A 27,317-nucleotide genomic window follows, 5' to 3' on the forward strand; every position below is an offset into this window, starting at 1 on the left:
CCTCTGGAAAGTAACGAGAATTTGCCAGTGAAAGTTTCTCAGGATGGTTGGATATATGATGGATGATGCATATTTCTATTGGAATTTATATCACACCACCATTGTCATCTAGCTGCTTTTGAACATAGTTAGCTTCTCAGAAGAATGAAATCACCATCTTTTGAGTGGCTGAGTGGTGACAAATCATTTAAGAATAATGAATGAACAAATAGGAGACGATATTCAGTGTTGTGACTACTTGCTTAACGAAGACTTTTGTAAAATAAGTGCGTGTGTGTGTGTGTGTGTGTAGGTGTGTTTGGGAGGTGTGTCTGTATGTGTGGTTAGGAGAGTTTCGTGATGCACATCTTATCAAATAACAAAAAAATGCCTTCCAGATCGCTTCTAGAAAGCAAATTTGGGAAAATGTTATAATGCCATTTGGTACTTCTGGTGCAGAGAAAGTCCAAGTGTGGTTTCTGAACTTAGGATCAGGATGCTGACACTGCAGTAAAAAAGCTCCCCTTCCATAATGGATATTGGATGTTTTTTTCTAACTAATATTGATCAAGGTTTATTTGCTCTGATACTTTCAAAAACTAGCCTTGCATAATCAAGCATGAACAGGATTTTTTTAATGGAAAGAAATGATCAATGTCTTTATAACAATAGTGTTTCAACAACCTTCTTGAAAGAAATACCTGCTTGTTTTGTGTGAGATATCTGCTTGTGTGAGATATTACATTATGTAAACAAAGGGAAAGGAGAATGCAGTCATTTGAATTCTCCATACATAGGAAAAGCAAGTGTAAGCCACAGAGTACACTGAAGTTTCTAATAAGCCATAGCACATCCTCCCAATCAATGAAGATTTTTTTTTAATTTAAAAGTAGTAATGTTGGTGATGTGTAAATATGTTTTTAAATAGTTGTGCAGTAGTACCAAGAAATCTGTTTTTCTGTGTTGTATTCTTGTATATCCTGTTCATGTTAAAGGTGAATATGGGCAGCAGATATTTGCTTACAAAGAAATGGAAATATAACTGAGATTATTTGTAAGGAGAGATAGGAATTAATAAAAAGATCAGCATCTTTTGTTTCATCAAATCATTGCTGAAACATAGCTACAGTGGAAAAGATGGGTTAAAGAGGAAATGCACTTCAATTTTTTATCACCGATAAATTATACAAAGATGAATGCTAAATATTATCAAACTGTAAAGTGTCAAAATACATTTGAGCCATAGAATGTTCTGAAAACTGAATTTGTGTAGAGAATTTCTGTCATTCACGTGACATGTATAGGTGTAGCATTTGAGTGTGTTTGGGTACAGCTGCTCATTTGTTTCCCAACTTGCATTATTGCACCAAATTTCTCTCTAATGTGATGCACTTAAGGACTCTGTAATGTAGGATCTGCTAAAATATGTGTTAGACATTCTTTGTATTTTCATTCCTGTATAGTGTCAAAAAAAGTAACAAGCTTTGTTGGATTTGCATCATTCTTCATGGAATGAAGTTAATAGTTTTTTTTTAGGCTCTACATTCTTGAAAGCAATTCTTCAAGTATGTGAAACAGGCTTGAAAAAGAATAGCAAACTCTATCACAAATCCTTTATTACCATTTTTAGAGAAAGATTTCTCAGAGACATGTAACATTTGCATTGATGTCTTTAAGGATATGCTTGCTTAAAATTGCTGGACTAAGGTTAAATAGGGGTGAAAATAATGCAAATTGAAGTGAACTCTGAAGGTGCATATAGTAGCTTCTTTCGTGTAAATTACCTCCCACAAGTTGAACAGCCAACTCACTATCTGATAAAATATGTAGTGGAAGCCACCTGATAAGGAAGGTCAGCTTTGGACATTCATGATTGTAAAACAGAGGTCTAAGATTAGCAGAAACAGAGAGCTGAAGTCTTGGATAATGAGTTTTATAGTAAGCAGCCAGGTGAAGTGAGGAAGTTATTAATGCTAATTCCTTCTCTCCTGTGTTAAAGCATAGGCAGTTCAGGGAGCTGAGATACCACAGCCCCTTTTCTGAAATTACAGCTACTCAAAGTAGCCTCAGGGCTACTTTAGTTTATGGCCTTATTTACTGCATTTCCCTGATTACCCACTAAAAGGCTAATCTAATAACTGAAGCATACTGAAGTGTGATAGAAACCCATTTGGGCTCCTTTAATACAGTGCTGCACTTAGGGATAGCCTGGTTAAACCTAGGCAGAGACATATGTTAAATATGGCAGTACTAATACCAAGGTAAATGTACAACACAGGTATTGCTGCTTTGCGCTGTAAAGCACGCTGCAGGGAGTCAGAGCTGTGTAAAGGTTGAAAGTTCAGGCTCTAAAGCAATAGTGAGGTCAGAGCTGAAGCACAGCCACTTATGGGAATGCCCAGTGCAAAGCATAAACTGCTTCAGGCCACAGATGTACCCACGTTCTAAATTAGGGTAGAAATACAGTTCCTTTTTTTTTTCCCCTCCCAGGTTACTTTTAAGCATTCTGTCTGGTGTTTTTGTTGTTGTATTTTTCTCTTTTTGAAATATTAGCAGAGATATGCTCTTCTAAATGACCTTGATCCTTGAGCTTCAAAATACTTAATTAGCACTAATTAAGCATTTCTGATTAACTGGGAGGAAATAAAAGTCCACAACAAGCAGCCAAGCAATCTATTATTTGGCATTTACATTTATGGCTGAGCTATTATTACTCCCTGCTAAACTGTTCTAAGATTTTGTATACTGCTTCACAGGTATTAGAAAAGCAACTGTGCATTCTCTAAGTGTTCAGCAGAATGTTTAAGGAGAACTGAACGCTGAAAATAATGATGATAAATTAGAATCAGGAAGTAGGATAAGTGGTGGTTTTTTTGTTTGTTTGTTTGTTTTTTCTTCAGAGAAGAAAGTTTATTGTATTATGGCACTTTGGGAGTTGTAGGAAAAGCAGGACTGTGAGCTTTCCAAATTCAGGAACACAAACAAGGTACAAGCACTTGGATATGGGTAGTTGGGAGTAAATACGAGAACAAAAAGGCTATGAGAGATATGAAAAGGCTTTAATTCATTGGTGCTTAGCTTAATATGATAACTAATAATTATTAACATTTAAGTGAACATGGCAAGTATTTTGTTTTTCATGTTTTCTTTCCTAATGCTTAAAAGTAGGATTGATCCCTACTGTACAGTTACTACAAAGTAGCTCTCTTCAAAGCAATTGAAAATTGGATCATTTTTAGATTCTTTATGGTGACTACCAATAAGCAGCTATTAAATAACACATTTCCAAAGCACTTTAATTTTGAGAGTGAGAATAACTTGCTGCAGGGTAACATAACACAGAAGCAGAGGCTTTAGAAAGCTTTACAGTACAGTGGTCTTTGGAAATTTGATTTGGTTGCTAATTACAAAGATAATTAATTAGAAAGATAAGACAGGAAAGGACCATAAGGCATTAATTAGCAATCTTGAATATATTCTTTCCATGCAGAACCATATTCAGCTCTGACCATAGCTTGTTACGTTAACCATAACACCTTCTGCTCACGCAGTCTGTCTTATCTATAACTTTGTATACTTAAAGTTCATAAGCTATTTGAAGGAGCAGTCAGCTTCTTTATGATGGTGCCTATCACAAGGGGACCTTGTGTTTTGACTGTAGTGTGTGACAGGTACTCCACTACAAATACCAAGTTTGGCCTGAAATAATTTAGGCATAATTTAATTTAACCATAATTTTGGCACAGGAGAAAGAAACAGAGAATAAAGACCTCTATAAAGTTTGCTTTCCTTCAATGGAATCAAATAACTTTATGGATAGTTGAGACACTTCTAGATGCTATTTATTTTTTCCCAAATAAAAGCTTAACTGATTTTAGAATGTCATTGGGTACGGGATGATGCTTTCATCTACAGTTATAGCATTATAAGTGAATTATTCTGCTTCTGGAAGATAATGTTTTAAATAGATATTGTGAAACCCCTCTGAGGCTCCCTTGTCTTTATTGATGGGCACTGCAATATTTGGGTAGCAGGAAAATAAGTACTTGCAGCTACCCTAATCGAACTCCCCAAATTGGTTAAAAGTTTTTTTTTGCACTGACTTATTCAGTCTTCACTGCAAAGATTAGAGAGTAACTGAAGCAATGCATGCATTAGCAAACTGCCTGGGTAGTAGCTTTGAAGCTTGATTGGGTTGCCATATCCTAAGACTGGACCAAGAAGAAAAGCTCTCCTTGTGCTCAGTGACTACTGTGAAATGGTGTTATGACTGTTAATGTCTTCTTTTGAGAAGTATTGTGCTCCTTGTCACTAGCCTATGTCCTGCCCCTGTGTTCACATCTGATGATCCTGAGAGGTCTTAGCCCAGCTGTGAAGAGGAGTTATTAGGCAAGGAGGACTGAAAGCTGCTTTCCCGAACAGCCAGGTCAGAGTTAGAAGTCTGCATTGTAGATGATACTCCACTTCTCTCTACTGTTGTGAGTCGAGGGGGAAGGGAAGAGGCGGTACTCTTTTTAGTCTTTATTCCCCTTATTTTCCTGTCCTTATACTGCATCAGACATTTAAAAAGAAGTAAATTATCCTCCTTTTAGAGCATAGACCTGTGGTCTTTGATTTCTTCTGGGAACATTAGCTGTTGGCACTCCAGAGGCAGAACTGGAGCTCATTTACAAACCTGCTCATTTTACTAGCGTGTAAATTAACGTTGTGACTCCCTGCCATACCGATACATTGCACACTGATATGTTGTTTTTACACTTTTTCTCCAAACGGTTTCCCAGTGAAAAGTACTCAGTAACAGCTTTAGGAGAAGGAAACTTCTTTCACAGGCAGAATTACAAAAAGTTTAGCATCACTCTTTTTCAGAGATGCCTACTGTGAAAATGTGAATATTTTACACAAAGTGCAGCTGGTGAAGAGCCTTACACTTATAGTAGAAGTAGAAACATATTTCAGTAATACAGTTGTTCTGGTGCTTCACAGAGATGCGTATGTGCCCACCCTGCGTGAAATGGCACCTGAGCCACAGCATGTGGTGAGCAGGTGGAACAGTCTGCGTGGGTAATGTATGATGATGTGGAGGCAACCTCAAATACTTCAGGACAGATGAGTGTAGACTTTGTAATTAAGACTGCAGGATGAAGAAGAGCTCATGGTTTTGTCGTACTTCCTATTTTTGCATGACTTTCCATGTGGCAAAAATGCATGTAAATCACATGGAAATTTTACTTGATATACAAAGAAGCAACAGAATCTAACTTGAACAGGAATTTAACTATTTTGCAGTCCTAGCTGTTGTAAGGGCAAAAAGTCCAATTTATGCCTTGAGATGTGTGCTCCCAAAAAGCTCCAAGATTTGAGTGGGAGGCTTGATCTTGCCCTTAGAGGTATATGAAGAAAGGCCAGGATCCTGTGTATGACTGTAGCAGTTGGATGCTGTGTGTACCTGCTCACTGGCTCTGTCACAGACTGCTTGAGTCTCAGAAGAGGGGAGGTTCTAAATCTTAACAGCTTTATTTGCCCATTTTCTGTTTCCCCTAATTGAAATTGCATTATCAAGGTTTCTGTAGCATTGTGTTAGGGCCTAATATAGTTCTTCCACAGCTTGCCCAGCACAGACAGGGGTCTAACTGTAAGCCTGTTGGCAATCTAAAGAAAATCTCTATTTTCTGAATATAAAAATTAATGTGTAAACTTATTTATTTATTTACCATATGCCAACTATTCTATCTTTTGCTAACTATTCTGTGGAGTTCATATGTCTGAGTGTCTGATTTTTTTGCAGATACAATAAGATCTAGATAAACCTTCCTTTTCTACACCTGTTATTAAAATAATCACCAAAGTAACTCTCAGAAGTTTATCTTATGGTGAGTTTTGATAAAACTATGTATATTTATATTCCATTTTTAAATTTCTCCCATCTGGGTACAGGTAGTGAGGTAAAACCAGTTTAATTTTGGAGGGCTTATGCATCTTGTGGAATTTGTAGATGTGAAAAAGCAGACTGAACAAATGTTACTTTGAAAATCTGTGATTGCATTGGCAATAGCAAAGGAACTGCTATAAGGAAAAGGGCAGATTTTTTCCCCCTTGAATTGCCGAGTAATTTCAATAGCTTTCATTCCTAATTTGCTTCCATGTTTGTTACAGAGGCAGGGATGCTTGCTCATATTGATGTGAGGTGGGAGCACGGGGAGAACTTCACAGACCATGTTTGTATAAAAGCTACTGCTCAGTATAGACCAGTTCTGATGTGCATTAGAGACCACTTAAAAGTGTCCTTACAAGGGGAATTTTTATATGACACTTTTAAGAAACATTCTTTAAAAGTACTGTGCTATTATTTATATAGGCTTGGTCATTACAGAATTGCCTGTTAGCAGTAATCTTCTGAGTTGTTTCTAAATGCTGCTTAATGCAAATTCATGTTTACATTTTTAAGGAAGGAACTGGATTTTTCAAATGTGCTAAGCAGCTGCAAATCTTTTATGGCTTCAATGCCTACTCATGGCAAAGTGATTGCAGTCTGTTACCTAATTTAATCTCAGAGCTCTCTGTTAAATCATTCAGTTGCAATTTTGTAAGCTGCTAATAGTAGAAGACTAAATATGGGGAAAAGTCACCTAGATTCCATGCAAAGGAACGAAAATATTATTGATTTTTCACAACCAGATGAATGAAAAATATTCTTCCCAGAATCAATATTTAGGCACACTAAATGTGTTGAAGGGATGTGAAAAAATTATATAAGATGGCTTAAAAACACAAGGTTAGACTGTATTTTGGAAATAAAAACAAACAAATGAAAACCTAAAACAAAACAGAAAATCTTCCATGTTCCCTTACTCCTAGCTGGTATTTTTGGACAGTGATACAGAAGAATATATATGAAAACGGTGATGTTGCCTGTTACAGGATCACATTTGCTCTTTTAATATATTAACTTCTTGCCTTCTTCAGTGGAAAAAAATTAGTCTCACATTATTATTGTTTTGGGTTTTTGTTTTTTGTTTTTTCCCAAACAAGATGAAAAAAAGATACTAAAGAATCAAGGAAATATTTTCATGTAGACTGTCAGGATAACTGCAGAGGAAACAATGGATGTCATACTTAAAATGTAGGAGGCAAAACCCGTATTGTTTAAACCCCAAATTCCATATCTGCAACTGAAATGTTAAATTGCTCACCTAATAATAAAACAATGGTCTTCTGTTTTTTCATGGTGATATGAACCCCATGACAAAAGCTGAAATTGTAAGAATGACCAGATTTCACTAAAGCTGGCAGTATCATTCAAGTCTTGACTGAGAGTCAAAGGTGGAATCCCAAACCTATTAACTTCATTAGAAAAATGGGATTGTAGTTCTCAGTGATGTCCCCAGCCTTCATTTAGAAAGATAAATTTTGTCAACATATTTGAAGCACTGTGAGTTCTGTTTAGGTGAAGTCAGATGCTAGATATGTCTTGGCATTTCTGATTAATATAGTCTGAGATCTGCTTTGCTTTAACTTCTTAGCACTTAAACAGACTGTCATAACTACATTAACACTTGCCACTTGGATTTGTGTTACATAAATTGTAATGGTTGAAGCTGAAATGTCATCTGCACCTTTTGATTTCATTCAGCATTCTCAAGATGAAAATTAGGTCTAATACACAGAAGCACTTTGTAAGTATAGTGCTAAGTGGTGTTCTGTTTTTTTTGGCGTTTTTTTTTTTTTTTCTTTTACTAGACTCAGTTCTGTATGCCAATACCCAGAATCCATTTGAAGACAGTGAGCATTTAAACTTATTTATATTAATGCATCAGTCTTCTTCAATAAAAATAACAGTGGATAAATACATAATGGAATGATAGTGACTTATGGGATTATTTTACAATCAATGCATGCCCTAAAGGATTGCTTTGTAACATCTGTTTTATACTAAACGTTGGTGTTAAAGTGAGCCTTGTTAGCTATTTGACAGTGACATACAATATTTATAAATCTGTTATAATAAATGCTTTTTTTAGTCTAATAAGTGTGTGGTATGGCATTTATAAAAGGTTAAAAAAAAAAAAAAAAAGTTCTCTGCCCTTAATTGTGTTAATAATTCCTTCTTGTTCCATGGGTTTCAATTTATTACCCTGAGTAATTCCATTTCATTCAGTGAGCCTGGTCACAATAACAAAATAACAGATGTGAGAGACTACTTACATTTTTCTTTTCCACCATCAGAATCACTGTGAAGCTGTAAGTAAAAGACATTAGCTATATTTTAACGAATCAACCCAGCTGACATTTGGTGTAACTAAATAGAATGTAGATGTTTCTGTGGTGACCTCTCTGTTATGTTTGTAATGTATTTGATACAAGTATAATCAAGATACCAATATTTCAGATACGGGTGTTTGATTTTCATCACTGCCTTGCTGCGTGGTCAAACGGAACAGCTCCTAAAGCAGTGCCAAAACATAATGTTAAAATAAAGCTGGAGATTGGAAAGGGAAAGGAGAGGGTCCTGTATTAGTCACCAAGAAAAATCGGCTCTAGAATGTTTGAAGAAATGCTTCAGTTTTGATCAGTGTAAAAATTTTTTTTTCCTTTAGCTAAAATACAAAGTGACCTATAAATACAAAGTTTATGTCTGAATGATGAACTGTAACATAAACTGTAATATATTTTATTTCTTTAGTCCAGCTCTTGCTGAACTGGTCATCGTTTACATTAAGTATTTTTTTCATCTGAACAAGATATTACTTTTCCAGTAAACTGAGCTAATGAAGTGAAATTATCCCCAACTGCATGTACACATCTATTCAGCTATACAGGTTTAAAAATAAAAATAAAGAACAGCTTCCCAAGCAGGGATAGATTTATTTTCCACATGTGCAGACCAGTACTGACACCTGCTGGCTTTATTTCTGAGTGATTTCATAATTTTGTGCATTTATTACAGGTATGAATCGTGATCAACTTGCTGTTGCCAATGTTGTCTGTCTCCTCTGCTTCTCAGCCACCTCAGTACCCAGTATTTTGGTATCGTATCTGAGACTGCCTGGCAATTGCAGCTGTGTTGACTGCATGCCAAGTGAATGAGAACTATGGATTTCTTCAAAGGGCACTCAGAAAGCTTCAGTTCAACACACGTAGTCACTAATGCTGCAGCAGACAGAAGTTACAAGTTTATCTGTTCATGAGATAATATTTCATTTTATATTACTGTCTGCAGGAGAGCATCAAGGACTGTCAGTGTTTACCACATACATACTTTTAGGCACACACGTTTTCTGTATGGCCAAAAAGCACTCCTTTTCCGTCCTCTTCACCCTTCATATCCAAAGGCAGTGCTGGAGAATTTCTGGTAATATAGGTCCCTGAGGTGCACTACACACCTATGGCCATAAAAGTCCTTAAAACACAAAGTGCCAGGGCAATCTGTATCTAAATTGCTGTCTAATCTAAAACCGCATTGCACCACACTGTTCAACAAAATCGGGTGCTAAGGCTGCAATCACTGCCTGAAGTCTGTTCTCGAATTAAGTTTTCAGACCTTCAGTAGTAGTTGTGAAGATCCTCCCCGAGCTGTCACCTTAGACTGCTTTGTGCGTATCATTTCAAAGTGCAATAAGAGCTTCTCTCTCACATGGACAGCTGCTTGTAATGCACCATCATGACTAAACAAAGTGCCCGTAGGTCTCTAAATGCCTCCACTGCATGAAGTTAAACCATTTGAACCTGCATGGGGTCTGTTTGGCAAACAAGAATGAGGTGCTGCATGAGCCAAGAGGGACCTCTGTAAGCAGTAACGGATATGTAACTGGCAGCAAAGCCTTTGTGGCATGGAAGAGTAGGATCGTAAAGCCAAAAGCTCCGGGAAACTAGCAGGCCTTGCCCCACCCGCAGCTGTAAAATGCACTATAGTTACATGAAGTGTGGAAAAAGTCCCGACTTTCCTCCCCTGGCTGATGACACAGGTAGGTTTCTGCAATAGTCTGCTGTCAGGTTGGATATCAGTAAAAACAGCAACTCAGAAAAAGTTATGAGGCATTGGCACAGGCTGGGCAGGGAGGGGGTACAGTCACTGTCCCTGGAGGCATTCAAGAACTGCATGGATGTGGCACTGAGGGACATGATGTGTGGACATGGTGAGGATGGGTTGGTGGTTGGGCTAGATGATCTTAATGGTCTTTTCCAATCTTTATGATTCTGTGATTCTTTATATTGTTCTGCCTTTCAAAACTGGGTTATGATCAGATGTATTTCCATTTTATGATTTAAAAACAATTGTTCTCAAGGTAATTGCAGCCTGCATTGCACAAGAAACATTCCAAAGTCCTGGTGGTTGCAAATCTATCATCATGTTACATAACATTACATTTGTATGCAAATCCTAAAAAGTCTAGAACAAAATCAAATTCCAGTTGGCATGCACTTTTCATACACTCAGAAGCATGCAAACTCTATGTTTTAGAGGTGTAGTGGAAATGTTAAGTAAAATCTTGAAGCAGTGATTGAGCACCTGGTGAGAAGGCAGGGCCAATCCAGAGGAGTTCAGGTGCATGCAATGCATCTGAGTGACGGGAAGGGGTGAAACCAGGATCCACCCCTTCTCAGACCTCATTTAAGTGTTGGCAGTGGAGGCAAGGGTATCTTGCTGGAGATCCCTGAACACCTTGAGGCCTTTTAAAGGTAAGCAGATCCTTTCCTTTGTTTCTGTGACTGTTGCATTTTGAGCAAATCCTGACTTGTTCCAGCCTGGGACCTTGCTGCATTTCACTTTCAGAAGGATTGCTACAGAGGCTTTATGGTGGCACTGCCAATAGGTTCATTACCTGCTGAAGGTTGCTCAAAGCTGTGACAGGCAAGCAGCTGGACAACATCCACCTGCTACAAAAGTAGTGGATCCCTGCCCTCAAAAAGGCTCCTTCAGATCAATCACATTAATAGAGGCATTTAGACTGTCTCTACAACGCTAGCTGGCACCTCATGTATTGTCTGGTGTACGACTGATGAAGGGAAATAGTTCCTCCTTATATTATTCACAAATAAATAAAATGATATGCAACACAAAATCACAAATGTCAGGTCTAAACATCCCCTCATTACTACTTCTGGTGAGTTTAATGTTCAGTAAAAGCACAGATGACAGTCAAACAGCCTGCTGCTAGAGCGGTCTCAGGTAAGAACAGTTCTCTAATAGCTCTGACCTGTCTTGCTCTCCACCTTTGCTATGACACTGCACTGTGAAACATTACCTGCTCCCAAAGCGTGCAATGCTGGGAATGGAAGAGAGCTTAACGGAGCTGCGAGGCAGCTGCAGGACACGGGCCGAGGACAAGTTGCCGAGCCCAGGTGCGCTGGGCTGCACTGCACCTCACTCCTCTCTGATTCTTCAGTAACAGCCGCGGCCGAGCCGGGCAGCCTCAGCCCTCGCCCGGCGATTTCCCAAGAGGGAAAGAAGGCGCGCCGGGCTCCCGCCCTCCCCTTCGCCTCGCCGCTCCGTCAGGCCGCGTTTCGGTGGGGCGCGGCCGCGGGCTCCTCCGTAGGAAAACTACATTTCCCGGCACCCTTCCCCGCCGGCAACTCCCTTCCCCGCCCGGGCCCGGAGCCGCGCGGCGGCACTAGAGGCCCCGCCGCCTCGCCGCGCCCTCGCCTCCCGCGGCGGCCTCGCCCCCTGGCACCGGCGGCCGGAGCGGAGCCGCGGGGCGGGCGCCATGGCTGACGGCGGAGAGTCCGCGGCGGCCCCTCCGGGCTCTCCGGCGGCGGGGCGGCGGCCGGGCGGCTGCCCCGGCGGGGCGGAGGGCGCGGCGCCGGTTGCGCCGCGGCTGCCGCTGGGCGGCCCGGCCGGGGCGGCGGGGATGTCGCTGCCGCGGCTGGAGAAGCCGATCAAGCAGGCCTTTTACAACACGGGCGCGCTGCTGTTCGCGGGGCTGTGTTGCGGGGCCGCCGTGCTGGTCTACTTTATTCTGGAGGCCTTCCTGCGGCCGCTGCTGTGGGCCGTGCTGTGCGGCACCTTCCTGCACCCCTTCAAGAGCTCGCTGACGGCGCTGGGCCGCCGCTGGCTGGGCCGCCTGCAGCGCTCCCGCACACCCGTGCTGCTGGCCGCGCTGCTGCTGCCTCTCTGCTTCGCCAACTACGGCGTGGAGGCGCTGGGCGAGCAGGTGCTGCGACGCCGGCGGCTCCTGCTGCTGCTGGGCGCCGGCGGGCCGCTGCTTTACGGGCTGTACTGCCTGGGGAGCTCCCTGGGCGTGCAGGTACTGCTGGCCCAGGCCGCCCGCCTCATCTGCCAGGGGCTGGACTACTTCAGCAGCCAGTGGGTGAGTGCGGGGCCGCAGGGAAGGAGGAAGGGGCGGCGGCGGGGCTGGGCGCGGCCCGGCGCCATCTCACTTGTTGCGCGGCGGAGGTCGTGGGAGCCGTAAGGCGGGAGCGCATGTACTGCCAGGTGTCCCGCCGGCTGGTTTGAGCCGCTTACACCAGTGCGTTTGTGGTGTTGATAGCTGGTGGGCTGGAGAGCGTGTGAAAATGGGAGGAAGGGATGCGCGTGGCTTTCTGCTCCGAATTACTGTCGTGTGCTGGAAAGTGTCGGGGAGATGTGTTTAGTCCTCATGAGTGTGGTTAAGACTGAGTAGGCAGGACAGGCAGGCGTTCTCTTTTTTATAAGGAGACGAGTTACGAGCGTTTCCATTTACCTGCGGTGAAGTGGTGAAGGAACACAAGCATGACTTGTCAGTACTGACTGGAAGTTTTGGTTAGTTGCTGTGCCATTGCCTTGCTAAGCTTCAGATTTCCCTCTGGATTGGCAAACGTCTTATGTAGATGTGTTGTTGCTAGGCTGTGTGACTTGGCTAAGTCCAGTCCCTTATTTGGACTTGGTTAATCACACTGTAACGATGGCTGGTGTGGGAAGGCTGCAAGAAGTTAAGTAGTGCACTACCCCATGGCTGTGCCTGCTCTCTACAGTCTTGTTCGGCTGCATCTGATTCTTCTGCTTTGTGCTGGTGCTTCTGAAGTGACATTCCTGTTCAATGAAGTGCTGTAAGATTTTAACTGGAAGAAAAAAGAAGTTCCCAGAACTTACAAAGCCTCAAGTTCCTTGGGAGGACATGGGGTTCATGTCAGAAGAGCTAAGTGTGGTCTTCCTTAAGCAAACCAGTTAGCCAGCTAAGCTAGCTAGTGATAGGACTCAAGGTGATGGCTTTAAGTTGTGCCAGAGGAGGTTCAAGTTGGGTAATTAAGAAACATACCTTTGCAGGAGTGGTGAGGCATTGGAACAGGCTGCCCAGGGAGGTGGTGGAGTCACTGTTCCTGAAGGTGCTCGAGAAATGTGGAGGTGTGACACTGCCTGATTCTCTTCCTGAGACACTGTACACGAGAGAACCCCAGCACTCCCCTTTGTAAATTTCCTCTGCTCAGCCAGGCATCTTCTATACATTTTATAGTGTTTTCCTATTCCAGTTTTCATTTCCATGTTGGATCGCAGGACCATGTTTGCATGTGCATGGCCTGCTTGCTAGCTACACAGGAGTTTTGCATATTGCAAGTCAGTTTGCTCCATTGTTCTCTGGGATTTGAATGGTTCTTTCTCTATATTATTGTGCATGAAAATTTGTTAGTAGATACTCTGTGATAAGCAAAAGGGATGGTCATTTCATTTTTTGCCCTTAATTTTAGCAGCCTGCTAAGCCAATCCAGATTTCCGTGTTTGGAAATACTTCAGTACACAACTTAATATAGAATAAATAATTTTTTTTCTCTTATCCAGTAGGGAACACTTTTTTTTTTTTTTTTTTTTGCCAGAAACATAATGTATAAATAATTTAGTAAAAGCTTAAAAAAGATACAGTAATGGTGTAGTAATGTTTGGTGTAGGGAACCTGCTTTGGCAGGGGGGTTGGACTCGATGATCTGTGGAGGTCCCTTCCAACCCCTACAATTCTGTGATTCTGTGAATGCCTGTTGCAGTGTGGCTGGTTTTTGACAGTGAGAGCTGCATCTGGGTAGCAGTGTGCAGTTGTTTATGACAGCTTTTATCTTACAAACTGTGATTGTTTGTGCTCCAGGTGCAATTCTGTCCAGCGAAGGTGTAAAGTTATTTTCACTGGGAGCTTTGCACCACCTGACTGCCCCTGCTAGTTGCAGAGAGGATGAACGTCCACTGTTCTCTCCTACCTTTCTGGTTCCCTCTGCTGTACTGGGGCAGTGAGAAGTGTCTGTTGTTAGAATTTCACTGAGAAAATTATGGTTTATTTGGGTACCATTTAGTGTTCTAAAAGTATGATACCTACTAAGCCATGGTACAGAGATGAAATTTCTTATTTCCAGAACAGTGTTCTCCAAATGCAGGAGTAGCATGTGATAGTGACATAGAAAACTGCATCTTGGCACCAGTACACTGCAGAGATTTCTAGTGCTGTTGTCCTCATATCTGGAAAAGCCATTCACAGTGTTGATGAATGAAGATTGAGAAATGGTTGCATTCCTGTTATTTTGATGTTATTGATGAGGTTCAGAAATATGTCTTGTCTGTCTTCTGTGTGTGTGTAACTGTAGGTGTCTGAAACTGTTAGCTGGGCTGTATCTGAACACACTGGGTACAACTCATTTTATGCTAGTAGCATGCAGTAAGAGGACCTAATTGGTCTTTTCCTCACTACAGTGCTGGGTAAATCTGGAAATAAGGTTTTCTGTGACTAGTACGTTGGACGGCGTATTGCCTAAGAAGGTGCTGTATGTCTTAGCCTGTCGATTCTCTAATTCTGTCTGTCAAGGAACTGTCAAAGACATCCACCAGGGCTAACACCATTGTGCTGGCGCTAGGTGTCAGCAGTCCTTAAGGCATCCGTGTCAGACTGAAATACTCAAATGTGCTTCCTGACAAACATTTGGGGTTGCAGGCATCTATAATGTTCTGCTTCTGTAGTGCTGTTGGGGATCACTTGCAGAGAAGAAAGAGCGTCTGTATTTTGCAGAGTTCACCTACTGGGCAATTTCTCTTTTAGCAAAGGAGAGGGTTAAATCTGACTAGAATGTTGGCATAACTATAAGTGAGAAAAATGCAGTTCTGATTTTTGAAGTATTCTTTTTGCCGTTTGTAATCATCCTTTTGGTATTTTGGTGTGACAACCTGTGAAGTCAGCCAGTCAGGAAGTGACTGTAAACGCGTGCTTCCAAAACCAAAGTTCAGGTTTGTTATCAAAACATGGTAGAGATAACTTTGTAGTGTCCTATTTAAAACAAGATAGAGAGGAGCAGGAAAAAACTAGGCTGTTCATAGTGTTTTCCACCTTTTCCTCCATATCCACCTCAGCTTTGGGAGAATGTTCCAGGACTTGCCTATTCTGAAAAGACATATTAGTCTGTTTAGATTTACATGCCTGAAGTGATTTACAGGCCTGAAGCTGATGCAAGTCTTGAGCCTAGTGATGAACGCCACGTAAAGATGGATATTTCTTTGTATTTATTATTTGAACACAATAGTATTTATTTTATTCCACTTCTGAAAGGAATGTTGGCATAGAGCTGACCAAGTTTAGCTGCGCTCTGTGGAATAAAACAAGAAGTTGTTAACATAAATATAAATCAAAGCTACATCTTTGGTTACAGTGGCATCACGAGACACTCTCTATCTGGGGAAAAAGTTTGATTCCTGAATAGCTTTTTATTATCAAAGATTCTCATAAGTAATTTTTCCACTGAAATAGGAAACGTGAATTGTAGGAGGGAAGTGTTAGCACCCAGAGCTGCAGATTTCTGTATCTTAGTGTAGTGTATTTCCTTACATTCATAACACAGGAAATGTTGCAGAAGACATGGAAAATGCTTTTAACTCGTGCGTGACAGTATTGATTTTGAAGGTCAGTTCCTTCCTGACTCAGAATTCCAACTGTAAGTTCCTAGTTTAGTCACCTCAGAAAGTTGGAATTTTGCTGAGCACCAGGCTTCTGCTTCATCTGGTTTGAAAGTCATGGCATGTTAAAATCCAATGTGTTTAAATGGTTATATATCATAACTGGAGGTTCTAGAAGCAGAACAGATGCAAATTTCCATTCTTGTGAGGGTAGTACAGGGAATAAATAACACAGGTGTACACTTGCTTGCACTTTTTTTAGAAAAAATCACAATGTCATTTACTTGCTTAGATAATATTTAAAATATCCATTGTTATCACAGAATGGTTTGGGCTGAAAGGGGCAATTTCAGTTCTGAAAACTGGAATAAAAATGATGGGTCCATAATTCCTCACTTACCTTGTTATCTTTTTTTTTTTGTTTAGAAAAACATTTTCAATTAGATGAAGAAAACATTGTGATGTTTGTCATGGCAGAGAGTTGGCTTTTATTGACACATGTAATGCCTTACGTGGATTCAATTTTTAAGAATGTACTTTTCTGCTCAGCTTTTGCCGTCATTCATTCCTTTGCCAGTGAGGAGGAAGAGGTTAGAAATGTCACAAGATCTCTTTTTTGGCTGGCATCATCTGGTGTAACACTGCTTTAAAGTTTGCGAAAGAAGCATGGAGTGCCTGAGAAGACTCCGTGCGTGGGGAATGACTGCTGATGATTGCAAAAGCCTAAAATGATGAAATTCCCTTGTTTTTATAGGGATTTGTATGAAATCTAGATATGCATATACTCGAGACAGCTTGCTTGGAAACATCCCCCTGTCGATTTATAATTTGATTTTGAAAGTAAGTAATAATCGTATGGTCTCTAGGAGAGGTGAGGCTGCATCTCCCTCAGTTGGAGAGAAGGGAAGTGCTGCTTTCACTAGCAGTGAAGTATTAAATGAGCTCAGTTGTAAAGCCTCTCCCTTAAAGATTAACCTGCTGATACCAAGAGTGCGCTGTGTAAATAAGTAGTGGAATTTATTGTATAGAGTTGAGGAGAAAGAGAGCTCATTCTCATTGAAAACAGATGCCAGAGCCAAACCATTTCTCGTATTTTTAAATTCTTCCATCTTTAACTGGAACTGAAAACAGTCTTTTGCTAACATTGGTTGAAACGTGCTAATAAATCTTACGCTTTCTGACAGTAAGATTAAAAAGAGAAATCAAAACACCAAAGGAGATGCTTAATGTAAAAGCTGCAGCCTTTTTATGGTGTAGTTTTGACTCCAGGTGGCGATTAAAAGAGAACTGAAGCCCCTCAGACTTGCTTAGGCAACTAAAGATCTGCTGTTTCAAAGTTACTGCTGTAACCCAAAAGTGGATGCTGAAATAACAGAAATTGCTCTGCAGTAATAGAACTGTTTGTTCAGAGAAGTATACAGCTTATTTATATGTTTGGTTTTAATATGTCTGAAAGCAAAGCAACTTTATTGTTCATTTAGCAAAGATGCTGGAAAAGGCAAGAAAGATTTGAGGAAGGAGGTCAATGTCTGCTCAGACATTGAGAATAAATGAAGGAAGGAAGAGGGAAAGCTTTTAAATGCTGATATATGGGAGTTGTTCATTAGTGTAAATATTGAGATCAAATAAGCATTTAAAATGTAGAGTAGATGGTGAAAGGCATCTACGACTGACTTCTGTTTAATAAACGGTTAACGGTAGCTACTGTATTTTGCAGTATCTGAAGAGTGTGCATTAGTTACCTGGTTAACTGTGCCTGCATAAATCACATCTGTGTGCATTGTGGGTTAGGGTGGCTTGTGTATCCACAGTTAAACTTAATTTCAGTGAAAGCACAGTGTCTGTTATTCTTCATTTCCATGGAGACAGTTGTTGCAATGGTCATGTTACTGTTCTCGTAGCCAAAATGTTTAGAGACCATTTGGGGGAAAGAAAAAAAAAAAAAGAGGGAAAAATTATATAACGAAGGCACTTAAAGAGTTAAAGAAACAAAAAATTCCAAAAATCAGAACTAAGCTGTTGCCAAGTTAGAAAGGGATAAAATCCTGTTCTTTGTCAATGTGAGTTAATTTGCTCTGTCAGCTGCTTTCAGCCATGAATTGTTGGAAGGAGGCTGGGGTAGTTCCCATTCAGTGTGCCCCCAGCACTACTGAGTTTTGAGAGGTGCTTCGCTGTAAGGTAAACTGATGGTGAGTTGATCGCACCACCATATCACTGAGGTGAAACCTCTTGAACCAGCCAGAGGCAGTGGAGCATGTTTTGGTTTGTTGGCTGTTAACCATAGGCTCATATCTGGCCTCCCACTCTTGGTTTATTTTTCATTAGAAAATCTAATTGATTGAACTTATCGTGTCTGTTGTTGGTAATTTGTCACTAAAAGTTAAAGATTGTCTCCAATGGCATGTGCACACAGATGTTGTGTGGCTGGCATTTAGGAGAAGGGCGTTGTCTTGGAACTGAGTTATCTCTTGCAGTTGTGCTGCAATATGACTTCTGGATGAATTTGATTGAAAACCTGTATTGCCTTTAGCATTCTGCTGTGGGTCAAACCTGATTTATTTATTTTTTTATTTCAAATCTTCATGCCTAGGACTTTTAATAAGTTTTAGGCTTTAGTCTTTGTTGGAATAGTCACACAGACTCCTTCACTGAGGGTCTGCCCCTTCCGTGTCATAAAGCAGAATAGAGGTGAATGCTCATTCATTCACTGTGTTCTGCTTTTCTGCCTAATTGCTTGTTCTCTGCCAGTGCATTCTTAGCTTTTGCAGTGAAGTCTGATTCAGCAAATGCAGTTAAAGGCTGCTCTGTTCAAGCTTTGTTGGGATTTATGAATTTATGAATGGGAATTCAAAGGTTTTCTTAGCCGGTTATGGATAGGGAGTCAGAGAATGTTTGTTGAATTTGAGGCAGAAGTATCTCACACATATGAGGTATATTTAAGGAGAACGCATTATTGAAACTTTCTGCAGGTTTTCATACTTATTTCATCTTTCTACTGCGCATCAGCTATCTCCTGCAGCCTTTTATGGTTTCTGCCTTCTTCTTTTCATCATTTTTAAGCTTAAATTCTTCAAGATTTAATTATAGAATTCTCTCTCTCACGTCATTAATCTGATAAGCAGATTTATACCTGCTTTTTACATGTAGCATAACCGAAGTAGTGGTACTTAATTTTTTACTGCAGAACCATTTTATGGCTTCAGTAAAATGAGTTTTAATAAAATTTCATGTGACGAGTTTTAAAGTCATGACTTTTGTGAATGAAAGCTGCTGGGGAGAAGCGTGTTTTTTTGTTGTTTTTTTGTCCTTCCTAATGACAGTCTTTGATATAAAGTCCCGTTATTTCTTTGAGCTGGAGCACAGAAGCTGGCAAGTTGTGCTGTGGTGGACTGAGTGGAGCTCTGCTGGCTCTGTGTCCCCTAAAGCCTCACTGGTGCTGCTTCTGGTCCTGTACTTGATCTTTCCCTAGTAGTTCCAGAGCAGGTGCTTGGATTCTGCTGGATAACCTCCTTCAGGATTTCTGTCAAGCAAAGAGTGTATTCCCTCTCACGTTCAGACCGTACTGATGTCAGGCCAAAGGCATGTGTGGCCTTATCTCCTTTCACTTAGCACCGACTTTGCACTCCTCTTGCATGCAGGCTGATGTCCTGTGCTTGATCCTTCTTTGAGAAGTCTACATTTCAGAATTGGAACCTGACATCAAGCTGCTCACTACAGCAGCTAGAGGTGTGTGTGCACAATTGCAGCTGTACTGTGTGTACGTGTACATACCTGTGTGTCTTTTTCTTACAGATATGGACGTTGGTAGTTGGTTACCTGTTGATGGTTTCATTCAAGTGGAATATAAGCACCGAGCGTTACCTGAAAGCAGTCTCTGTCCCTGTGTGGATCATGCTGCTCTTTCACTTAGGTGAGTAACAAATTATTTTTCTATTGTGTCCGTATGTAAAATACATGTAATAGTAGTACTAGAAGAAAGAAAGCCCATCTGTGTCAGCAGTCATTAAGCAAGTCTATATCAAAAGTAGCAAATAAATTTATCAGTAGTCTGTGTAATCTGTGATGCAAATATAAGATTATAATAGAATATGACTGTAGTAATTGATTTTACATGTTTAAGAATGTCAGATTACACTATCATATGAGTTTATGGTTACAGTGTTGAGCAAATAATAAAAGACTATAATGATGAAGGATTTCAGAACGTATTCGTGATTTACTTTGCTTTAGCAGCAAGTTTCAGGGATTGTGATGAACACATAGACATGCTTTGCTGAGGCTTGTAGCTGCACATAGCAATTTTGCATTAGCTTATGTTTTGTAGTCTTGTATTTTCTGGAAATACTAGATGAAAAGTTGAAACCCAAGAAGGCACTGCTTGATAACCACTCTAGAGATCTAAAATAGATCCATTTCTTTTTAGGAAGGGGGATTTGGTTTGCCTCTGATTTCTGAAATGTTTTTACTTCATGTATATCTTAATGTAATTTTAGATGTATCAGCATAGTTTAGAGTCACAGCACGGTAACAGCTTGGCTTATTAATAGAGAAACTTGCTCACCTGCTTTTCTTATTCCTCCATGGGAATGCAAGAATCATGTTTTATTTGTTTTAACTGTCATTATTTTATGACAGTTTCTGCCTAGTTTTTTATTCGTTAGTGGGGTGCTTACCTTGGTTTTCCTAAATGTAGTGATTATTAATAGTCTAATTTTTGTTGTTTAAAAATACCGTCCTTTTCAGCTTCTGTGGCAGGCTGCTGGAGAATTCCTGTGTTCCTGGTTATAGTTGTTCTGATGACTGTAGGCATGTTGCATGACCAGCAGAATGGAAAGGAATCTTCTGGTAAGAAATGAATCTCTATCTCTGTGAAGTTGAGAATAGGGATTATATTACTGTAAATTCAATATCATGTCGATTGGAAGAATTTACTGGAAGATTTTAGCACATTTATAACAAGGTGGTTTATGTGGACGGAAGTGAATCTTCAGTTTTTTACAGAAAATCTTTGAAATGGATAGTTTCCTTTTCATAGCAAAGTAGCGACTCGTTATCAAGTTCCATCCCCATTAACTACAGCTGAGAATATACTTCTATAATTTAACACTAGAGAATCCTATATAAAGCCTCAAGCATAAAGAAAGCCCAGGAAAAAGGGAATCAAAGGCTAATCTTGAAGGAAAGGATCAGTGTGGGTTTAATAGCTCTTATAATACTGTGTGTGAGAGAAATTGAGACAACTCCATCCAGCAAGCTTCTCCTATCTAATTGTTTCTGGTTAATGTGTGTTTTATGGTTTGTGTTTAGACTTCGAGAAAAAATAACTTTCTCCTGTTGCAAATCAGTTTTGGATATAATGAAATGTCATCTGTTCCTATCCAGTAGTAGTTGTATGGCTGCTTTAGGAAACTTCTTTCCTGTTTTGCTGTTACTGCTTTCCTGAACGTCATCATCATCTTGGTTAGTAAAACTATCTTAGATTAGCTGAACTGTCAGCAACTGCAAATGACTTCATCAGTAGCAGCTCTCTAGCAAGGGAAGTGTAAATAACTGCTTTTGTGTTTTGCCTCCAGTTGTAGTACTAAAATTAATAGCATTCATTCGTGTTTGATAACATTGACTATAGATAAGACATATTAAAAACTAACAGTATCTGTTCGTATAATTTGTGTTATTTGACAGCTTCAGTGGATATCAAGAAACACATAAAACATCTTAAGACTTGAGTTTTTTGTTTGTTTTTCTTTTTTCTTAAATTACATACGCATATATTTTACAGGGGCAGAGCTTCCTGGTCAGATGATTTCCATTGCTGCTTCAACAATTGCCATGGCAATTTCCGTGACAGAAGATGAATTCAGTAGTGAACGTTCCTCACAACCCTCAGGTGACTGAATTCTCTGTAAGAAGACATTTAAATTTGCTCTGACAGCATGAAATTAGGGGGAATAAAGAACAAATTTCAAAGTGGGCCCTCTTTTTCATTTGTATCAAAATAGCACATTTGTACTTTATCAAAGTGATTTATCTGTTTTGAAAAAAATGCTAAGAAGGCGATATATAAAAAACAGCTTTCAAGTTATAGTATGTGGCTGTCTGTGCATCTTGAAAACCTAACCAGCAAATTTTATTTTCAGAATGAGGACATTTTTTCCTTGCCTTTATTATTTTATTTACTTTGTTTACTCTTCTCTTTGATTTGTTGTCTGTTACAAGATATAACTGGAGCAGGTACAGGCAGAGAAGAATAAAATTTCTGTACATCACAGTGACAAAAAGACTTCACTGTCTTTTTCAGCTGGCATGATGAATATCTTTCCTTTAGTGAGTTTACTTGAGGATGTAGCTTGAGTCATGACATTTCACTTGCAACAACAGAAGTCTATAAGAAGTGGCTTCAAAATGTTGCAAAGAGGATGTTCAGATATCCATCACTGGTTTTGAGCTTTACCATCATTTTTCTGAGTACGCCTTTATGGAATGGCGTGGGATACTTGAAAAATAAGCTATTATGGAGACCTGACAACCAAAAGGTTTCATCAATTTCCTGTGAAACAGGTTATTCAACTTGACAGAATATAAGCTTCCAAAACATCTGCTTGAAATTGGTTGTGTCTGAGTGGTCTACTTGAACACAGGATGTTCTTTATATCCTCTGTAATGAGGGAGTTGTGAAGAGGAGGAAACATAGTGAGTGTGCAAGAGAGAATCCTTTGAGCATGTTATGTTAAGAATGTCTAAAGAGTGCCTTTTGTGAAGCTAAGATGTTACTTCAGCAGTTGGGTAAAAAACAGTTGATGTAGAGCAATCTCTTCAGAAATCTGTTGTTGAAATAAACACCCTTCCAAATTTTAAATATGTCAGTGTAAACTGTACTTGAAAACAAACTTGTTTTTTAAATATGGAAATGACTGTGGACAATTTACTCTTTTCTCATCTTTATTTCTACATTTTACAAGACTATTATGAAAATAAGCACAGAACACCATGGACATATCCTGAAATTTCAGAATGGAGCATTGTGTGGCAGCCTTCTTTTATTGCTCTTTCTTACATTTAATTTTGGAAGTGGGTGGTGTTTTTTTGCCTGGATTTTGAACATACAGTTAAGAGTCAGTCTCCCACAGATCTATAGTGTAAATGGTTGTGGTTTTCTTTATTGCTTTTTTTTTTTCTTTTTTGACTTACGCGTTAGTTTTAATTTCTTTTCCTCTTCAAGACAACTTCTTTTCTGTTTTCAAATTGTTAAGTTCCCTCTTAGCTGGAAGCAAACTACAGCGGTTTCACAAAGGTGTCTTTTTTATTTTTATTTTTATTTTTATTTTTTTTCTTTGTTTTGTTCTGTTTTTTGTTATTGAGGCAGTTAGCCAGTTTTGTATTTCTTGTGAATGCTGCTGTTCTTTCCCTTCACAATAGAAAAAGGACAAATACAGAGTTTCCTATCTTCTCATCTACAAAGACGTTATGGACTGCATTTAATAAGGTTTTATAGAACCTGAAGACACTCTTTAAGATTCTCATTTTGTTTGTGCATTTTGTTTAAAGGAGTTTCTTTTAAAGGAGTCCTTGAAAAGATTAATACAAAAATTTCTGTTTTCCTGAGGTTTCCAGAGTTTTGTGGTTATTTGCTAAAGTACATCGAGTTTGCAATTAATGTGTGGCAATAAGAGGCCTCTTAGAGGCTGTAGCATCTCTTTTCTGTTCCTCCCTGTACTGTCTGATATGGTGATGCGTGATTTGGGAAAGCCTATGCAGCCCTGTTCTAGCTTTTCAAGTCACAGATCGGTGTGAAAGCTGTTCCTGTCATCTAGTGAAATTACAAAGAAATAAAAATAGCAACAACACAAAATCATCAACTGGATAAGCTGGCCGTAGGGAGCAATATTCTGTTCTGCGGTGGAGATTAATGTGATAACTTCCACTTCTTTGCTTTTGTTTGTTTTAGCTGCCACAGAAGGTGATCCACCTCCACAAGCTTCGTCATCTTTCTCCTCTGCGTCCTCTTCTGGGAACAGACAAAGACCTGAGATTGGTTCTTTTCTTAAAAAAAAGAAGACTAGTGATGTTTACTTCGTTACACTTGTGTGGGCAATTGTTATTGTCCAGATCTGGCTAAATTTATGGATTATGCAGCTATTGCCAGTGCCTTTTGCAGGTAGTAATATAATTACTGTATGTATTTTTTTAAATGATGACTTTGGATAGCTGTAGACTTTGTGTAAAGTGAAGTAAAAGAAAAGGTCTATAGGCTTATACAGCTTTTTAAAATTTAAAGCTTTTTAATGACTTTCTATTTTCAGGTGTTCAGAGTTCAAAAACATCAATGTTATCTATGAACTGTAGTTTCTAATAGGATTAATGTGGGCTGTCTGTTGCCGTGTAGTGGACAGCTGTCACTGTAAAATTGCTTTGTCTGTTGACTGTTGTTACTATGTATGTTACCTGGAACAATTTAGTGCCACACCTTAGATTGTAGGAATGCTTTTGGTTTGGAGTACTTTTGTTTTCTTCCTTTTGATGTCTTCTCTTTAATGTTTCTGTACGTATTCACAGAAAATATTTTTGCTGTTATTCACTGTTGAAGTACAACTCATACATCTATTTTAATTTCCATTAAAAATATGTTGCTAAATTCTGTGAACAAATCACAAGATAAATTTGATTCTAATTCTAGCTCTCGGGCTAGTTGGCTTTGTCACTTCACGTCTGTGCATCTGTTCTGTTACATGTCAAGAAGAATGGAATATTTGATAGCTGTCTGGGGAAGTGATTTAAAAGCTGAATGCCACTCCAGTAGCCTTTCTTGGAGGGTAGATAGGGAAGATAGGATCTCTAGAAATAAGTTTGGCCTGTTGTAAATCTGAATTGTCCTTTCTCCTAACTGTAAACAAAGTGAGTTCCCTGATTTCTTTTGGCTTTTCTCTAAACATTAACTATCAGCATTTTTAATGTATCTAATACTATTTACCCCTTTTCCATGTTTTGTGAGTGGGTCCAGCAAGCAGCAGAAGTACCACAAAGCTGCTTGCTCTTTCCCTGTGCTTCAGTGTAGGCTTATCTGTAGGCTGTATTGCCCCCACTGAGGCATGTAGGCTAGCACCGCAGTCCCTCTGGTGCACCTGCTCTCTAATGGGGCACTTCTGCTCCTCTGCCCTTCTTGTTCCTTCCTCCTCCCTGTTCATTTCCTCCCTGTTCTCTTCTATGTTCCTTCCTCCTCTTCTGTAGCATTTTCTGCTCTTTCTTAAAAACGCTTTCATGGAGGCTGCACATGTGGCTCAGCTGTGGTCTGCTGTAGGCTTTGAGGAGCTGGCTAGAACCACCTCGTACTCTTCCCTGGTCTCTTTCTGTGGAGGCCACTCTGATACCTGGTACACAAAGACATTATAGACTCTCCAGTTTCCTAAAAATCTCAAGGGTGGTGTAATAGTTGGAAATAACTGCTTGTGTGGGAGGGGAAAATGGGCACAATAATTTTGCAGTTAGGCAGACAACGGTGGTTGGTTGTAAGCTTGATCCAGACAAATTTAGATGAGTGTGCGAATCTGTAATTGAAATGGATGAATACTGCTGTTGCCAGTCCCTAAGGTTAAATCAGCTACCTGAGCAATAAATTCAAGCCAAAATAGAAATTAATTTTGAGAATGTTTTGTGACCTGCTGTCTTATGAGAAACACTGGGCAGTAAGTGCTTTTTCTTAGCCGTAGACAATGAATGTAACTCTATCACCACAAAAATGTTATGAGAAGGCAGTATAATGATGAACAGAGCTGAAATTGTACCAGTGGATCACATCAAGTGTGAGAAAGCAGATGAGAATAAACCCAGTTTAATAAAAGAGAAGTGGTATTAAAAATACGTAGTAGTGGAAAATAGCAGAGCATATAAAGCAAGTTTTCTTGCAACTTTCCAAGTTTAAGGCTGATAAATATACTTAAATTCAGAGACCTGGAGGAGATTGCTTCTAGTGTGTTTAAAAACAAACGTCATCAACAACAAATCTTGAAGTTCGAAGGGGTTACTTTTGATAGCATTACTCACACTAGTAGAAAGGATGCATGTGAAACAGGATTTAGATTGTTAGTATTATCTTGCAACCATTAATGTTTTTCCTTGAAATAATTCTTCATTCAGTGGAATGAGATGCTCTTAAAATTGCTTGATGTAGAGGGCAGAAAGTAATTATTCCACAAAATGAAAAGGTGAAAGGATGACTTTTGAATTCAAAAGCTAAGCAATAAACCAAATTGTGGAACACTCTGTAGCATTTGCTCAGTGAAGTCAGCCTGGTATTGTCTTGCCTTAAGGTCTTTCATTTGCTTGCTTGTTCTGTCAAATATATATTTCACTTTTTCTCTCAACTCTTTATCCTACTGTAATTTCAGCTGTGTGACTGACTGTTAGACTTGTTGATATCCCATTTGCAGAAAGTGTGCAGTCAGTTACTTTAGAAGATACTGTTCAAATGTTTGTATTTAAATAACAGCAAAAGTTTAGAACGCCGTTTCAAATGTGTCACTTGCTTCTTGAAAATGCAAACTTTCCCTGGTTTGCCATCAGTGTATTTACCATCAGTGGCATTCTGTCATACAAAGCTTCAACCTACAAGTTAAGTGCTGTAGGTTGGCACTTGCGCTTTTCTCCTGTTTGTTCACCTGATGATCTCTGTAAGAAAGCTTACTAGATTATTTAATTTAAGAGGCTAAATCCTGTATTTGCCACATGATGGTGCCAGAGGCAAGCAAACCAAATCTCAGTGAATTGTTGAGCGAGCTCTTCATATACTTGAGTTGCTTTAAAATAATAGGCTTTTGTGGAACCTTGATAAATACACTCTGGGTGTTAGAAGTTTGCCTTTGGGGCCACAGATGTCATTTTGGATATCTCCAAGTAGAAGCATAAGGAGTGTTTTGCATGATGGGAGGATTGTTGTAGTATGGAAGTGTGGCATAAGTAATGCATCTAATTTGGAGAAAGAAAATCTTATTTAAAACTGTGTTTGAATCTAGTGATGGGGAGTTCAGTATCAAATATTGCAGTAAATATGATATATAGGATCATGTTATGTTTTTAGCGACTTGTATGTTCTCACTGATACTCCAGTAAAATCAGTTGTATTACAGAGGTTGAATAAAAAAAAATGTGGCAAAAAAAAATATCAGGATATTAAAGGCCCATTAGCTTCTGAGGAAAGTTTTGTATGTAGCATTCTTTCTTTGCTTTCACATTCTTTATCGTGATTTTTTTACTAGTTTTTGAGTAAATACTCAGTAAGCAAGGAGAACAGAGATGTCTTAGAAAAAAACTTATGTGGAAGTTTCTAGGCAGTATCTTATTGGAGGTAAACAGATACCTGTGTGGTTTTTTTCCTTAACTGTAATGCTAGACTTCTAATGTTGTTAAGTACAGTGGATCCACGTTAGGAATATGGGAGAGAAGCGATCTGTGATAGCAAAACGCTTCTTTTCAAAAGGAAAGAGTTGTTCATCGAGTGGGTCCAGATGAG

General features: G+C 39.5%; 1 protein-coding gene across 1 annotated transcript in view; it reads left to right on the forward strand.

The window, feature by feature from the left end:
• Positions 1-11,681: 11,681 nt before the first annotated feature.
• Positions 11,682-27,317, forward strand: part of TMEM245 (transmembrane protein 245) — a gene marked incomplete at both ends in the record, with an annotated part of 70,179 nt that continues 54,543 nt past the window's right edge. The window contains 5 exons of the mRNA XM_079533571.1: positions 11,682-12,284; positions 19,607-19,724; positions 20,558-20,659; positions 21,594-21,701; positions 23,760-23,969. Coding sequence (XP_079389697.1) covers positions 11,682-12,284; positions 19,607-19,724; positions 20,558-20,659; positions 21,594-21,701; positions 23,760-23,969 — 1,141 coding nt within the window. The remainder of the gene's footprint in view (positions 12,285-19,606; positions 19,725-20,557; positions 20,660-21,593; positions 21,702-23,759; positions 23,970-27,317) is intronic.

Source organism: Tetrao urogallus (assembly GCF_951394365.1).
Source record: "Tetrao urogallus genome assembly, chromosome: 3".
Lineage (NCBI taxonomy): Eukaryota > Metazoa > Chordata > Aves > Galliformes > Phasianidae > Tetrao > Tetrao urogallus.